This window comes from Malaclemys terrapin, chromosome 2, assembly GCF_027887155.1.
Source record: "Malaclemys terrapin pileata isolate rMalTer1 chromosome 2, rMalTer1.hap1, whole genome shotgun sequence".
NCBI lineage: Eukaryota > Metazoa > Chordata > Testudines > Emydidae > Malaclemys > Malaclemys terrapin.
In genome coordinates, this window is record NC_071506.1 from 61,059,450 (window position 1) to 61,077,201 (window position 17,752).

The window sequence follows — 17,752 nt, forward strand, 5'->3', positions numbered from 1 at the left end:
GAGCTTTTGTAGTGGTATAACTAGGGTTACCATACGTCCGGATTTTCCCAGACATGTCTGGCTTTTTGGGCCTCAAATCCCCGTCCGGAGGGAAATCCCAAAAAGCCGAACATGTCCGGGAAAATCGGGACATGCGGGGCCAGGGGTGCTGGGCCGGGGGCTGCGTCGGGCCCGGCGGTGCTGGGCCCGGGGCCGGGGCCGGCGGTGCTGAGCCGGGGGCCGGGGCCGGCGGTGCTGAGCCGGGGGCCGGGCCGGCAGTGCTGGGCCGGGGGCCGGGCCGGGAGTGGGGGGCCGGGGGCCGGGGGCCGGGCCGGCGGTGCTGAGCCAGGGGCCAGGCCGGGGGTCGATGCTGAGCCGGGGGCCGGGGCTGAGCTGGCAGTGCTGAGCCGGGGGCCAGGGCTGGGCCGGCGGTGCTGGGCCGGCGGTGCTGGGCCGGGGGCTGGAGCCAGGCCGGCGGTGTTCGGCCAGGGGCCGGGGCTGGGCCGGCGGTGCTGGGCGGGCCGGGAGTGCTCGGCCAGGGGCTAGCCCGGGGCCGGCACCCCAGGGCCCGAGCCAAGCCAGGCTGGAGACGCCGGGGGGGCCAGACTGGGCCGCGCCTCCTCCCCCCACCCCACCCCCGCTTACCTGCTGCCTGCTTCAGGCTTCCCGCGAATCAAATGTTCGCGGGAAGCAGGGGAGTGGGCGGAGTTGGGGCGGGGACTGTGGGAAAGGGGTGGAGTGGGGGCGGGGCCGGGGCCCCGTGGCGTGTCCTCTTTTTGGACACTCAAAATATGGTAACCCTAGGTATAACTATTTACCAATATACCAGTCAAAGCCCTACCATGGACATGACTGTAGTGGTGACTTATAGACTCATAGTTATTAAGGTCAGAAGGGACCATTATGATCATCTAGTCTGACCTCTTGCACAACGCAGGCCACAGAACCTCACCCACCCACTCCTGTAACAAACCCCTAACCTATGCCTGAGTTATTGAGGTCCTCAAATCGTCATTTAAAGACCTCAAGGTGCAGAGAATCCTCCAGCAAGTGACCCGTGCCCCACGCTGCGAGGAAGGCGAAAAACCTCCAGGGCCTCTGCCAATCTGCCCTGGAGGAAAATTCCTTCCCGACCCCAAATAGCAAGCAGGTGCCTGGGGCAGCCAATGAAGAGGGCAGCGGCACGTCCGGTTGTTCGGCGGCAATTCAGCAGAGGGGCTGGTACTCCCTCTCGGAGCAAAGGACCTGCTGGCGATCGCGGTGCTTTTTTTTTTTTTTTTTTTTTGCTGCTTGGGGCGGCAAAAATGCTAGATCCGGCCCTGCATGTGGGCAAGAGTCACCAGCCAGCACCCAGGAAAGAATTCTCTGTAGTAACTCAGATCCCACCCCATCTAACATCCCATCACAGACCATTGGGCATATTTACCTGCTAATAATCAACGATCAATTAATTGCCAAAATTAGGCTATCCTATCATACCATCCCCTCCATAAACTTATCAAGCTTAGTCTTGAAGCCAGATATGTCTTTTGCCCCCACTACTCCCCTTGGAAGGCTGTTCCAGAACTTCACTCCTAATGGTTAGAAACCTTTGTTTAATTTCAAGTCTAAACTTCCTAATGTCCAGTTTATAGCCATTTGTTCTTGTGTCCACATTGGTATTAATTTTAAATAATTCGTCTCCCTCCCTGATATTTATCCCTCTGATATATTTATAAAGAGCAATCATATCTCCCCTCAGCCTTCTTTTGGTTAGGCTAAACAAGCCCAGCTCTTTGAGTCACCTTTCATAAGACAGGTTTTCCATTTCTCAGATCATCCTAGTAGCCCTTCTCTGTACCTGTTCCAGTTTGAATTCATCCTTCTTAAACATGAGAGACTAGAACTGCACACAATATTCCAGATGAGGTCTCACCAGTGCCTTGTATAACGGTACTAACACCTCCTTATCTTTACTGGAAATACCTCGCCTGATGCATCCCATATGACTTATGCCAGTATAGCTATTCCCCTTTCCATATGGAAAAAGCTATACTGCTACAAAGCACTTTTATATCAGTATAACTGTGCTCGCAGTAGGTGGGGTCATATCACTTTATCAATACCAGCATAATTAAAGTAGTAGTCTAGCTAAGCCCCAAGTGTCTGCTTTTGCACACCCCTCTGTAAAATCAGCTGTTTAGATTGCAAGCTCTTTGGGGCAAAGAGCTGATCTCATAATTGCCTTTAAATAACCTTCCACACTTTTGATACTATATAAGTATCCTCTAGCTGTTCGTGCTCCCTTCTACATTATCCACCCTAAAGGCAGGTTTAAACTTAAAAGGCTGGCTCAGTGCAGCTGTAATGAAGACATTACTATGCCAACAGGAGAGCTTCTCCTGTCAGTGTAGTTAATCCACCTTAGCAAGTGGCGATAGCTATGTTGATGGGAGTGTTTCTCCTGTCAACATAGCACTCTTTACACCGGGGATTAGGTTGGTATAACCGAATCGATCAGGAGTGATGTAGTTCTACTGATGTAAGTTTGTAATATAGACCTAGCCTCTGTATACTGTTACCCTAATGCCATATTTATAAGTTTGGGTAGAATAATACTATATGTCCCTCTATTCATAATCAAAAGTCAATATTCAGGGCCAGTGGCGCAATGGATAACGCGTCTGACTACGGATCAGAAGATTGTAGGTTCGACTCCTGCCTGGCTTGGGTATTCTTTTCTGAAAAACAAGTCTCCTGAATTGTTTTCTTTCTGATATTTTACTAATTGATTATAGCTTGCCTGGGAGAAACTGCTGTTATAGCTAATGTTGCAAAACGACTTTCATTATAATTTACTAGTTTCACTCCACAACACTCTTAAAAACCCCAAACTTCTCCTTCTGACCTGAAGCTTCCTTTCTTGGTGTCAGACCACTGGAAAACCTTTTGGTTTCTGTAAAATACTTTCTGCTGTTTTTTTAATTTCTCTTTTGCACTTTTTTACTTTAAATTTGGCATTTTTGCCCTTTACAGTTACATTTTCATATTTCAGCCATCACATATTCAAATCGAGCAGCACAAGTTCCCAATAAGTCATGAGAATTTGAAAAAATAACTTTATGAAGTTATAAATACTTGAACTGGGTTTTGTGGACATGCAGTAAATCAGGACTTCAAACAGAGAGCTTGCCATTCCAAACTACTTCATAGTGCTCGCTTCCATCTGCAGCATGGCTTACTCTGGAGTGAGAGTTCTGTTCTATTCAGATAATGATACTGCACTTAGTACAGTGGACAATTTAGAATCATAGAATATCAGGGTTGGAAGAGACCTCAGGAGATCTTCTAGTCCAACCCCCTGCTCAAAGCAGGACCTAATCCCAACTAAATCATCCCAGCCAGGGCTTTGTCAAGCCTGACCTTAAAAACCTCTAAGGAAGGAGATTCCACCTCCTCCTTAGGTAACCCATTCCAGTGCTTCACCACTCCTAGTGAAAAAGTTTTTCCTAATATCCAATCTAAACCTCCCCCACTGCAACTTGAGACCATTACTCCTTGTTCTGTCATATGGTACCACTGAGAACAGTATAGATCCATCCTCTTTGGAACCCCCTTTCAGGTAGTTGAAAGCAGCTATCAAATCCCCCCTCATTCTTCTCTTCTGCAGACTAAACAATCCCAGTTCCCTCAGCCTCTCCTCATAACTCATATGCTCCAGCCCCCTAATCATTTTTGTTGCCCTCCGCTGGACTCTTTCCAATTTTTCCACATCCTTCTTGTACTGTGGGGCCCAAAACTGGACACAGTACTCCAGGTGAGGCCTCACCAATGTCGAATAGAGGGAAACGATCACGTCCCTCGATCTGCTGGCAATGCCCCTACTTATACAGCCCAAAATGCCGTTAGCCTTCTTGGCAACAAGGGCACACTGTTGACTCATATCCAGCTACTTGTCCACCGTAACCCCTAGGTCCTTTTCTGCAGAACTGCTGCCTAGCCACTCGGTCCCTAGTCTGTAACAGTGAATGGGATTCTTCCGTCCTAAGTGCAGGACTCTGCACTTGTCCTTGTTGAACCTCATCAGGTTTCTTTTGGCCCAATCCTCTAATTTGTCTAGGTCCCTCTGTATCTTATCCCTACCCTCCAACGTATCTACCACTCCACCCAGTTTAGTGTCATCTGCAAACTTGCTGAGAGTGCAACTTACTAAACTTGTAAAAGAAAAAAAAAGCTATGATCTTGATGTAAAGATGATAGAGTGCTAAAATTAAAGCTCTAACTACAACATTTATCAGTGATCATGGGGCTTGTTCACTGTAAATTTATGGAAAATTTTATTAAATCTACAAATATTTGGTATTTTGAGTATTTCTTACCATTTCAATTATGTTAGCTTCCTGATCAAAAATTATTCTTCTTTAAACATACTGAAAATATCACATATACTTTAAAAATATCTTAGAATTAAGGCTAAGATTTTGTCACAGAGGTCACGGAATCTGTGACTTCCAGAGAACTCTATGACATTTTCTGCTTCAGCCCTGGGGCCATGGGGCTGGAGCTGTCAGCCAGGTGGTGGTGTTGCCGGCCCAAAGGACCCGAGGGGGGCAACAGGGTTCGTTGCCCGGTGTGCATCGCACCAATAGACACACCAGGGTGGAGAAGCAAACCAAATTTATTCAAGAGCTCTGAATAGGCACTAGGAGACCAGCATGTCTCAAATCAAGCGCAGCAAATACAAGCAAGTTTCCCATTTTATATTCCAAGCTGTTTGTGTACAAGCCTTTGTTCTGTTTCTCCCTTACCCCTCCCTTCCCGACAACAAGCATTACATTGTGGCGTGTTAGAAAAGTTCTCGTCCACACGCTTATCTTCGACCTTGCAAGCTCTACGTAGTAGGCCTTTCCCTCCTCCTTTCTCCCTTCTTCTCACTACTGCTTCTGCTAATGTGAGCGAAACTGCAGCTGTCTGCTAAAAAGCTGACCATTACATATTCTGCTTCAGCATTTTTGGCTGTTAGCATGGAGGCTAGTGAAAGTTCACAAGATGGAGTTACTGTAGCTCACTTAGACCCAGAGCAGGGGGGTTTCATCGGCACTTATGGCCTTCCATCCCCCGAGTTACCTGGTAGCTATGCCCAGTGACACCAACAGTGGGGAACCCTGCATCTCCGAGCCATGGGGCAACAGGGTACCCCAGAGCTCCCAGCCACCATGGGTGTTGGTAGGGACCCCTGCATCTCTGAGCTATGGGGCAACAGGGTACCCCGAGCTCCCAGCCATAGTGTGCAGCAGGGGGGGCTTCCGAGAGCTTTAAGCTGCTGGCCCTGCAGCTCTGAGCTACCATGGGTGGCAGGGGAGACCCTAGCACACTCAGCCACTATGGGCAGTCGGGGGGAGCACCAGCAGCAGTGGGTGCTGAACCCTCCTCCCTCCACATTTTGTCACAGTTATTTTTAGTAAAAGTCAGGGACAGGTCACAGGCAATAAACAAAAATAATTTGCAAAATACTTCTATATTAACTAGACTTCTTAGAGTAATTTTCATAACATAAAACAAAGATCAGATAGTGAATGGGGGGTCTAGGAATGAAAAAGTAAACTGCAGGTTAGTAAATATATAATATGGTCTGATATTTCTAAAGTATAACATCATCACCATGGAAAATAATTTATCATATGAATATCAGTTACTGGATTCCCAGACCTAATTATTTCCCGCTATACTTTGTTTAATTAAAGATGATAGGCCAGATCAAAGATCAGTCAATGAATGGACCTATACTTTTTTAGGATCTGGCCTAAAAAAATTTATTTTCATAAAATAGCTGGGGAAAAAATGAAATCCAGTACTCACCACTTGTAGGTGAACTTTAATAGGTTGTTGCTCCCTGAAAAGCAATACTTTTGTTTTTAACAATACATATTCCTAATATTCATTTTCTATTAGGTCAAGAGTTCCCATGTTAGTATTTTTTTAACTGCTACCTAAAAGAAGCCCATATTTTCCCCTACATTTCCCAAAAATAAGTACCGCTCTTAGGCAGCTGACTTTTCTAGAGGGATTTGATATGCTTTTAAAATTTTCACCATTTCACAGCTCATTATGCAATCCCTGAATTTAATTGTTTGAAAGAATGCACATTTGTAATTATTTCAAAAGGTTAACTATAAATGGGGTAAAAATACTTGAATATTTCTTGCAATTCCAATTTACCAGTTCTAATTTAGCAGGCCACTGTTCAACTGTGAGCTGGGAGTTCTGTTGGACATGCAGGCATAAAGGTAGCATGGCTGTTCAGCCAAACAACTATGTGTTTCCTCCTCATATTTAAAACAAGTGTTTCTTTAATATGCCTGTAAGACTGAATTTTATCAGACAGAACAAAACACACACTGTCGAGCCAGGCAGGAGTCGAACCTACAATCTTCTGATCCGTAGTCAGACGCGTTATCCATTGCGCCACTGGCCCACGACAAAAGTAAAAAATATCTGAGTACCAAGTAAAGGGATGAGGAAAGATGCTAGTAGTGTCCATTCTCTCCCCAACCACCCTGGACATAACTGTGGTGCAAGGTCCAGACTATCCCCCCACACCCCACACTCCGAGCCCTGCAGATAGAAGCACTGCTTGAGAAGGCTCCGCCCCCCCGCCCCGAACACTGTGAAGGCCATGAACAGCCCCTCCCGCAAACTGCACGGCAGCACCAGGCAAGCCCATCAGCTCCCCTGGCACACAGTCCAGCACAGCCCCACCCCCGCTGCAGAACTGCACTACCAGGCAGCCCCCTCCCGACACACACACTCTGCACAGCAAGGGCCGGTCTCACTAACACACCCCAAGGCGCGCACACCCGGCACCGCAGGGCCGGGCTCGGCTCCCCGGGCACACACCCGGCACCGCAGGGCCGGGCTCGGCTCCCCCGGGCACACACCCGGCACCGCGGGGCCGGGCTCGGCTCCCCCGGGCACACACCCGGCACCGCGGGGCCGGGCACGGCTCCCCCGGGCACACACCCGGCACCGCAGGGCCGGGCTCGGCTCCCCCGGGCACACACCCGGCACCGCGGGGCCGGGCACGGCTCCCCCGGGCACACACCCGGCACCGCGGGGCCGGGCACGGCTCGCCCGGGCACACATCCGGCACCGCGGGGCCGGGCTCGGCTCCCCCGGGCACACACCCGGCACCGCGGGGCCGGGCACGGCTCCCCCGGGCACACACCCGGCACCGCGGGGCCGGGCACGGCTCCCCCGGGCACACATCCGGCACCGCGGGGCCGGGCACGGCTCGCCCGGGCACACATCCGGCACCGCGGGGCCGGGCACGGCTCCCCCGGGCACACATCCGGCACCGCGGGGCCGGGCTCGGCTCCCCCGGGCACACACCCGGCACCGCGGGGCCGGGCACGGCTCGCCCGGGCACACATCCGGCACCGCGGGGCCGGGCTCGGCTCCCCCGGGCACACACCCGGCACCGCGGGGCCACGCACACTGCACTGCCAGTCACGGGACTCCCAGACACACACACCCTGCGGCCAAGCACGGAGCCGTGGGCCTCGCCCCAGCCCGCAGTCTCTCGGCTCGGCGCAGGGCCCCCAGCCGGGAGCGACTAGTGCCCAGCCGGGGTCTGGGGGGGCCCAGATTGGACCACCTGGCGCACCGCCCTGGGTCACCAGGCCAGCTCAGCGGCCATGCACATGCGCCGTGTAGCACTAGCAAAACGGTTTGCGCACGCGCTACGTTAATACCGACTCTCTCAGTTCTAGTGTGTTACTCAGGGCCTGCTGCTTCATGTCCCTTCGATAGCTCAGCTGGTAGAGCGGAGGACTGTAGAGGAGTTGCCTGCGGGAATCCTTAGGTCGCTGGTTCGATTCCGGCTCGAAGGAGACTTGTATTTTTTCCCCCATCCATCTTTATTTGCGCTTTAGGACATTGTTTTAATGTTGCGGCTTACAATACTGGCTCAGGTAGTCGGAATGATCTCTGTGTTCCAACATATGACATATGTAATACCTGTGAAAAGTTATAGGAAATAGATAATAGTTTTAAATATTTTATCAAAATAAGACAGAACTGCTTTTTTTTGTGCTGGAAAAGGACATTTTTGGATCTCTTGTTCACAGAGGCAGGCAGATATCATTTAACTTGTACCTTCACGCTGCTCAGCACTTGTAATTACAGATGGACTCCCAATGCAAATTTCAGTCCCAATCCAAACTTTTGTAAAACGAGGGAAAGCTTGCATCCAGTGATTTTGTTTAGGCCCAGCTCTACTTTCACTAGGATCTGCTCCAAACCAACAAGCAAAAAGGTGGTGGTAAAAATGGATGTTGTGCTACCTTTCTGTGAAAATCAAAATCTAATAATTTGTTGAAAGGAAAAAAAAGCAATAGTGTTTTTGTGCCATGTTATATGCCCTGATGAGGCAAATTGCTCCAGGCAAATTCCTACACCTATGTGGAAACTCTGTATTTTTATCTAGATTAGGATTTGAAAGGTGTTAATATGTATATTAAATTAGCTAATTTGTTAACAGCCTAGTGTAGACTAAGAGAGAGTGCCTTGCTTACTCTAGTCTCTGAACTCGGGTTAGCTAACAAATGTTAATTAACTCGTCAGGTAACATCTTTCAAATCCTAGTCTAGATAAAGAGACTCAGCAGAGGCAGTAGTCTGCCTACACAAAATAACTTGCAGGATTGAGGCCTTTAATAGTAAATTCTTCAGGACAGAGTCTGGGCGTGCACACTGTGAGTGCTATAATAATACATTCTGTTTTCTTATCTCTGTTATTATTGGTGGATTCTCCTTTGTTAACCATAAAAACTAACAGTTCTGCAGATCATCATTTCTTTGGTTCCTTCCTTGAAGATGGCCATCAAATATGAACAAGCTACTTGTTCTATGGCTATCAGTCTTACTCCGAGGAGCTTTGGAAGCGAGTATCTGTTCATCTCCTCCCAAAGTGGAAGAGTATGTTGTAATCTAAACTAAGTGAGCTCTAAGGGTATATCTACATGACGAGCGCTGCAGTGTTGCAACTACCCTGCTGTAATGTAGACACTTGCTGTAGCAACAGAAGGTAGGGTTACCATATTTCAGCAAGCAAAAAAGAGGACGGGAGGAGCCCCGCCCCTGCCCCTCCCACTTCCCGCCCCCCCAGAACCCCCAACCCTCCCCCCGTTCCTTGTCCCCTGACTGCCCCCTCCTGGGACCCCTACCCCTAACTGCCCCCCAGGACTCCACCCCCTATCTAAGCCTCCCTGCCTCTTGTCCCCTGACTGCCCCAACCCTTATCCACACCCCCACCCCCAGACAGACCCCTGGGACTCCCACGCCCCATCCAACCACTCCCCACCCCCTGACAGCCGCCCCCAGAACTCCCAACCCATCTAAACCCCTCTGCTCCCTGTCCCCTGACTGCTCCGATTCCTCTCCCCACTCCTGCCCCCTGACAGCTCCCCCCCAGAACTCCCAACCCATCTAAACCCCTCTGCTCCCTGTCCCCTGACTGCTCCGATTCCTCTCCCCACTCCTGCCCCCTGACAGCTCCCCCCCAGAACTCCCAGCCCCCCACCCCCCCGCTGCTTGTCCCCTAACTGCCCCCTCCTGGGACCCCTGCTCCTAACTGCCCCCCAGGACTCCACCCCCTACCTAAGACTCCCTGTTCCTTGTCCCCTAACTGCCCCCTCCTAAGACCCCCCCCAACTGCCCCCCAGGACCCTACCCCCTACCTGTACCCTGACTGCCCAAAACTTTCTCCACTCCCCCCAAAAAGCCCCCCCCTGAACTCCCAACCCCCCCCCCCCCGTTTCTTGACTGCCCCCTCCAGAACCTCCCTGCCCCTTCTCCTGCCCCCTGGCCTCCTTACCCTGCTGCTCAGAACAGGGTGTTGGGCTCTGTGCGAGCCGGACGTGGCTGCGCTCCCCAGCACAACACACAACCCGGTCCCTGGCCCTGCACAGTGCTGCCGGACCGGGACACTGGGCTGCAGGGGAGGAGGAGCTGCCTGCTCAGAATGCAGGGAGGGAGGGAGTGAGGGAGGGAGGGGGGGGGAGGAGGAGCTCCTCTACAGCTGCTCCAGAGTCCAGCCCCTGACTTTCCTGCAGCCCTCCCAGCCGCTCGCTCTGCTCTGCCGGGGAGGGGGGAAATCCCGGACATTTTGAGTGATTTACAAATTCCCCCCCGGACGCTATTTTTAGCACAAAAAGGAGGACATGTCCGGGTAAATCCGGACGAATGGTAACCCTAACAGAAGGGGTTTTCTGTCACTGTAGTAACTCCACCCCCTCAAGGGGCAGTAGCTAGGTTGATAGAAAAATTCTTCTGACAACCTAGATGTGGCTACATTGGGACTTAAGTCTCCTTAACTACGTTTCTCAGCCAGGGGTGTAAATTTTTTATATCCCTGAGCGACGTACCTGGGTTGACCTAAGTGTTAGATGTATATCAAACCTAATAGCTCATGAGAAAAAAAAACTACAGATGCTACACCCACGCTTTGGTCTTCCTTGCCACTTAGCATCAATGCACCAGACAGCTTTTTCATTTGAATTTTATACAATAAATCAGCAATGCCAAGTATATATTTAATTGTGCATATGTTTTGTCATTCCATCTTCCTTGATGGCTCTAATTCTGAAAATGGGAAAAAAAACATAAAAATTCTTGACTAAAATTACATCAGTATCTTGGATATGAAATCTTAAGGAAAGGTAAAATAATGAAATTAAAGCCCACAGGCATGTTTGAAAAATGTCTCCTATTAAACAGTTTATTTTATTATGTATTTATGTTACAGGGGAGTAAAGTGCACAAAAAGTTTAAACAGCAGGTTAAGTTTTTGCTAGATTTTAATCTTTAAAAATATTTCTCCCGTTTTCTGTTTTGTGTGCCCTGGGTCTGAATCATTCTCCAAACATTCAATAGAACAAATCTCATATAATAGATCCAGCCAAAACAGTTGCTGCTTGGGTAATTTCCAATCACTTGATTGGACTAAGTAACATTGTAGGGGGAAAAAAATCCCTCACTTTAGCAGGCATAGAAATGTTTGGCATCTTGTGCTGCCACCTTCACAAGGGCAGAGTTCCCTATGTGAAAGCCTTTGTTCACTGAAGACAATAGGAGTTTTGCCATTGACTTCTATAGATCCAGGATTTCACCACCTGACTCTTCAGGCTCTTTTCATGAGAAAAACGTTGCGGGATTCTGCCAGCCAATCCCAAGCATTATTGCATGGGCCATTGACTCCCCACAACCAGTAACTCAGGAAAGAGATGGAGTAACACATCTCATGATGCACAGTGTAGGTGAGAACTTTAAACAATCTAAGCGATTGTCTACGTGGGAAATTTGCCAGATTTCCCCATCTAGATAAGTAGCATCCTGCACTGTAGAAAAAAGAAGGCATTTGCAGCTGAAGTTCTGTTTTGTTTTGTTTTGTTTTTACTGCATTGGGTAGGTTCATTAGCCACATGCCAACTTTTCTGCCAAGTAGCTCCTCTTGGGAAAACAAAGTTCTTTCAGAATTTACCAGTTTGGAAAGTCACCATAGACATTGTGTATGGTCAGGATCTTATTGGTTATTTTGGCTGTTACTAGAACAACTTTTTCTTAGGGTAGAAACATAAAGGTATGCTGTAATTCTTACACATAGGGAGTCTTTATTATTCAGAGAGTGTTTGACAGCAAAGGTAGATTTCAAATACATAGTATTTTTCATACAAATAAATGCAACACCATAGAGCAAAATATTTGCAACTATATGCTTTCAAAAGATTAATAGTATTTCAACGGGACTTTACATGGAAGCAAATCATGTAATCATTGTTTCCACTTTAGAACACCTTCTAAAAGCAAACAAAAGCAAAAGAAAATTAAATTCATATTTATGGACCAAATCTGGACATCCTTATTCAGTTTTTATTATGTCCTCAGATAAGCAGACTCTCTGACTTCACTGGGACCTACAGGTGCCCAACACCTCTGAAAATCAGATTGCCTTTGTTTAACTGCCTAAATGTGGATTTAGGGAACCAACTTTAGAAAGGTTGACCATAGATTTTATCAGTCTAATAGTGTCATTTTAGCAAAGCCACATTCTTTCAGAGACCTATCCTGAAGCCTGTATTCAGAGTTGCTGGGGTTTTTTTTTTTTGACAAAGGCTGTAACAGTGCATAGTGATCCTTGTAGACAGAGCCCCGCTTAAGACAGTGGGGCTCCCTGCAGATGTAGCAGTTGTCTGTGTGGATCACAATGCGGGATTGGGGCCTACATTCTTTCTCAGGCATCCTTTCTCCATTAAGAATGTAGTAAAAATTACAGGATTTAAGCCAAGAGCCCAAACCCTTTGAAGTCATTGGGAATCTTTCATTGATTTCAGTGGACTTTGGATCAGGCACTCAGGCCTAGATCTTCAAAGGTATTTAGGAGCCTAACTCCCAGTCTGGGCTTTAGCCCTTGTTTAAATAACATAAAAATAAAAATAAAAATAAAAATAAATACCTTTGAAGATCTAGGCCTGAGTGCCTGATCCAAAGTCCACTGAAATCAATGAATTATTACCTTTGGGTCTGATTTGCTGCAACCACAATAATCAGTGGTGAAATTCCCATTGATTTCTATGGGAGCAGCACCTGTAAGATGATTTTTATATACCATGTGTAACTTTCATCTAGACTTTTAACTGGATACATTTTCACATTTAACTCTATACAGGAAACAGTCACTAGCATTTTCACACTTTCACAGTAAATTATTGAAATAAATTTGAAAAAGTGTACTTAGAAAATCATTTACACTGCATGTGTAATATGTATCTGTATAGGGTTAGATTCTCCATTCCAGCACAGTGGGTTTATATTGGCTTCAGTAGTGTTACACCAGCATAAAATCAGTGTAAAGGAGTAGAACATAAGGCCCACAGATATGTGTGTGTGTATGTTTGATGATGTATGAATGTATATAAATACAGTGGGCTGCATTCTATCCATAAGATACATGCGTATACATCTCCCACTAAAATCAGTTGAAGTTGAATGTGCATTCCTTGGGACAGAACTTGACGCATTAGAGCAAGGGAAGTAAGTATGTGCTGTATATGTGCAGGTAGCATAGGGCCTGATAGAAGTAAATTGGAGTACTATCTCTGATTACAAGGGTAGAAGTAGCTATAATACCTGCACAGCTTTATGGAGATATATACTAACTGAGTATTAAGGGGTTTTAAAATATCAGTGTATCATAGGAACTTTAAAGGAGCTTTAAAGAAGGTAGTATTTAATGACTTTGGAATTATAGTTACTGATTTTAGCTTTATGTTTAGCTGCAGCTGAATGGCATTTGATGTGAAAGGTGGGGAGAGGAGGAAGAAAATGTTTCACAACTACAGAATCCAATTTTTAAGATGGAAACCATTTAAACTTTTGACAAACAATATATTCCCTGGGTTCTATAATTTAGTAGCGTATTACATCCTCCCCAAGACTGAATTGTGAAAAGAGGAACCACAATAGCAAATGCACAGAACAATGATTGATGGAATATTTTCAGTAAGGAGAATATAAACTGCAGAAGGACGAAGCTAATATGTCAAACCAGCGCAGTGCTAAGTTCAAGATTTCTGAGCTAGTGCTTTAGCTCTTACAAACTAGGGGTCTGATTCTCCTCCCACCTGCTCCAGTTTTACCTTGGTATAAATCCGTTGCCTTCTAAAGAGATGTACTTCATTTGCTTCAATGAAGAGAGAAGAATCAGACTCTAGATTTTAAATTAAAACCATACAATATTTTCTTGTCTCTCTGATGAGACATTCATAAATTACACATTCATAAATTACAATTTCAACCACAAGAGTTTTGTGCAGCAGTGCACTGCTAGTAAAGACTATATTTTGACTTAAAATGGAACTTTAAGTGTATTAAAGGACACATTTATTATTAACATACAACTTGCCCGAAATTTGTCTATACAGAATGGTTTACATGTCTAAGACGTGTCAGTACCACGGAATCAGGGCTGGAAATACCTTAAAAGTGTGCTGGTTAAACAAAGCAAAGAAAGCCTGCTTCTGGAATACAATTTAAACCTGATTGGGTAATAATTATATGATTTGAAGTGCAATACATGTATTATAGACTTGTAGCAAAGCAGAGGGTGGAAGAAATGGTCACTGGATCAAGGCAAGATTATTAAGAGAAGCAAGTTCTATCTTGCTCTGCCTCCCTCTGCCAGGAAGCTACCTCTTGTCCTTTCAGCATGACTGCCTCCTTCTCTTCCTGTCAATTCCTGACCCCACCCCTCAGCCCATTTTTTGCATGTCAGTAGGACAGTTGGGAAAGAACAAGTATAAAGCCATCAGTAAGGGGAATAAGTAGGCAGGCAGGCAATTGTCTATTGACTCGGCTGAGGGTCATCTTCCATCCCATTCCAAAGGAGTTAGGGAGCCGAAAGGTAGGGAGTTTGAGGAGCCCAGGGTTGCATGAGGTCACAGGCATACTCCCAATTAAAAAAACAACAACAACAGAACTTTGATATGTGTCTCAAATTGGTCAGTCCAAGATGAGGGAGAGATGCTGCTGCCGCCAAGTCTAACAACTGGTAAATAGGGAGCATCAACCATCCACATCTGTGTGGTATTTTTCTGCCGGTCTCCTGCTTCTGCTCCTGTGCAGGTGCTGTAATGCACATGCACAGAATCAAGACACAGAGATCATGTGCATTGCAATTAGGAGTTTAGTCTCCTGGGTTTAGGCTGAACTGCCTTCTGACCGTTAAGCTCTTAGGGTTGGTAATCATGCCCTGTGCCAATCAGAGAACAGCTGACTCAGCTTCTTTACTGCTCTGGTCCCATCCCCAGTCTACTAGGCAGACTAGTGCTGTCATGCAACACTCCCTCTTTGGCAAAGTCAGACCCTTTCTGATACCTACCGTTCCTTTGCTGTCTATTGAAAACACTTGCATCATTTCCACAAAGGAAGCAATAGCATTATAAATGGTCTCTACCCTAAAACTGTGTGGCAAACTAAGAACATTACATTGTCAGACAATGACAGAACTGGTGCCTTCTTAAGTGGACTCAAAGCCCTAATCAGGGAAAGTTCTTGCTTAGGTGAGGAAAAGGAGCTCCGTTTAAGGGGAGATGAGAAAGAGGAATATTATTGTATTGAAGGGATAGCTTGAGCTCAAAAGTGTTAACCCCCTTCAAGGGCAATATGCTAATCAGTATAACAGTATGCTAACGGTAAGTATCTCAGTGCAGAACACAGAGAATGGGACTGTTCATTTTGAAGGCCCCATGAGTTAAAGAGTCTGCGTCCACAGGAAATTACATTCAAATGATCTTTGCCTAACTTAAAAATCAAATACAAATATGGAAAAAAATTACAGTGCTTTTCAATTAGCTTTTCTGAACCCTCTTTGTGGCGTTCCTACTTAGAGAGCGAACTGCAGTCAGAGTGTACTTGCTCTTGCTTTATGAGTCTGTGTGATAGCTGCGATGGCCATCTCCGATTAGTTGAGTTTTCTCATTTGCATTTGTCGGCTGAAGTATGATTGGAGTTTCTCCATCTAAATCAAACAGAAAAAACAACCCTCTCTAAGCACCATTGATTTGATACAAAAGTCACGCTGCCTTTCTTGATAGAATGACTTAGCAAAAATAGTAAGATCTAGTGTACTGTAGAATGATCTTTCAAACAATCTTTCATCTACAACCCTTTTAGGGTCCAATCCTGGATGAGTAAGGGCTGCAGGATAGAGCTCTAAACAGCCGTATGCACACTAAACAGAATTCTATGTTTACCATCAATGTAATACTTACACTAAGCCTATGTATACTTTACCCAAATGTTCACATAGGAAGTTATGTTGCTATATAAACCAGTATTAATTATTATTATTATTACACCATCATTTTACCTGATGCTTTACAGAGATTAAAAAGACCATGATCCTTGCCCCTAACATTTACAATCTAAGTGCCTGCTCCTGCAAATACTATTAGGTGTAATGATTACTACTGTGAGTTCTTTAGACTGACTATAGTGAATACTACCATGATAATTAGGACCCTACCAAATTAATGAAAAATGTGCCATGGACCGTGAAATCTGGTCTCCCCCCGTGAAATCTGGTCTTTTGTGTGCTTTTATCCTATACTATACCGATTTCACAGGAGAGACCAGACTTTCTCAAATTGGGGATCTTGACCCAAAAGGGAGTTGTAGGGGAGTCACAAGGTTATTTTAGGGGGGATCATGGTATTGCCACCCTTACTTCTGCGCTGCCTTCAGAGCTGGATGGCCGAATAGTGGCAGCTATTGGTCGGGCGCCCAGCTTTGCAGGCAGTGCCCCACTAGCAGCAGCACAGAAGTAAGGGTGTCAATACCATACCATGAAATCTTTATTTCTGCACTGCTGCTGCCAGCGGTTCTGCCTTCAGAACTGAGGTCCCGGCCAGCAGCCGCCACTTTCCAGCTGCCCAGCTCTGAAGGCAGTGTCACAGCCTGCAGCAGCGCAGCATTAAGGGTAGCAGTATCACAACCCCCCCTTATAATAACCTTGCAGCACCCCTCCACCACACACAACTCCTTTTTGGGTCAGGACCCCTACAATTACAACACGGTGAAATGTCAGATTTAAATAGCTGAAATCATGAAATTTCTATTTTTAAAATTCTATGACCGTGAAACTGACCAAAATGGATCGTGAATTGGTAGGGCCCTACTGATAGTGTTTTCAGGACTGGGCCTTGAATTAGAAAGAACTTAAGAATATGAAGATAATGGTAGAGAAAGAAAGAATGAGGATTAAAATGAAAAGCAGTGAGCAGGCATATATTCAGTAGAAATAAAATTATATACATTCTGAAGGCCACTAGGCTATATTCAAATGATAAACTGTCTTTTGAAATCCCATGTAACACATTTACAATAGGTGTTTGAGAACTACTGTCCAAAACAGTTTGGGGCTGGCAAAGATTCATATAACTAGATTAATCCCTAATGTTTTGTATATTGTCATTCAGTATAGATTCTGCTTTTTTGCTTTCAAAGTACATCAGTAAAAAAGATGCCTATGTTTTCTTGTCAGAGGGGCTGTGATGGGGAAAAGCTAGGACCTTGGAAAGCTGCAGTCAGTCCACAGATTGTTGTGTTCAGTTTCTACAACATACAAGGTTTCGTTGTCTCTTCTATGAATCTCCCTGGCACAGCTCCTCAAGCTGGTGCAGGGCTCATGATCTGGCTCCTAAAGGCAGGGCAATCTCAATATGATGCTTTTATGTCTTGATATAAGTGCATGCCTCTAGAGTGGCTGTGAGGCTGGCAGACCAGGTGCCAACTTCTGCCAAGAGCCTTAGGCCTCGACTGAACACTGACCAATACATAGCTGGAAACCAGTCTGGCTCACCAGTATGTTAGTATTGTTAGAAGAGATGCTAAGTTTATAAGAATGTGTTTAAGTGTTTAGACTTTATGAAATGCTTGGAGGATGCTGCATGTATTAATCTCACTTATAACATCTGTGCCCCATGTTATAAGGTGACAGTGTTTGCATTGTACTCCTCTGTAATTGTGTAAGTTCAACAGGAAAGAAGCTTTAGTTAATGTAAAGTGCTGGCTTCTTACAGCAGATTTTAGGTCCTGCCCACCAAGAAGGCTCATTGAAACCAAATGAGCCTATTGTGAAACATCAAAGAACGAAGTCCTTCCTCCAGTCCTCCATGAAGAGGAGATATGTGCATGAACTCATCCCATCAGCTTGAACTTTAGGGAGAGGGAGATACAAT

The 17,752-nt window shown here is 46.2% G+C and overlaps 1 protein-coding gene and 3 non-coding genes across 4 annotated transcripts in view; 2 read left to right on the forward strand and 2 right to left on the reverse strand.

Annotated features, from left to right (window-relative positions):
- The first annotated feature begins 2,615 nt into the window (after window positions 1-2,615).
- On the forward strand, window positions 2,616-2,688 carry TRNAR-ACG (transfer RNA arginine (anticodon ACG)). The gene has a single exon. It is a non-coding gene; the product is annotated as a tRNA-Arg (tRNA).
- Window positions 2,689-6,360: 3,672 nt separating this feature from the next.
- TRNAR-ACG (transfer RNA arginine (anticodon ACG)) lies at window positions 6,361-6,433 on the reverse strand. The gene has a single exon. It is a non-coding gene; the product is annotated as a tRNA-Arg (tRNA).
- A 1,324-nt stretch (window positions 6,434-7,757) lies between these two features.
- Window positions 7,758-7,847, forward strand: TRNAY-GUA (transfer RNA tyrosine (anticodon GUA)). Its single transcript is given in 2 exon segments — window positions 7,758-7,794; window positions 7,812-7,847. It is a non-coding gene; the product is annotated as a tRNA-Tyr (tRNA).
- A 7,509-nt stretch (window positions 7,848-15,356) lies between these two features.
- Window positions 15,357-17,752, reverse strand: part of DNAJC5B (DnaJ heat shock protein family (Hsp40) member C5 beta) — a 79,212-nt gene continuing 76,816 nt past the window's right edge. Inside the window, exon 8 of the mRNA XM_054021099.1 lies at window positions 15,357-15,531. Coding sequence (XP_053877074.1) covers window positions 15,437-15,531 — 95 coding nt within the window. The 3' untranslated portion in view covers window positions 15,357-15,436. The remainder of the gene's footprint in view (window positions 15,532-17,752) is intronic.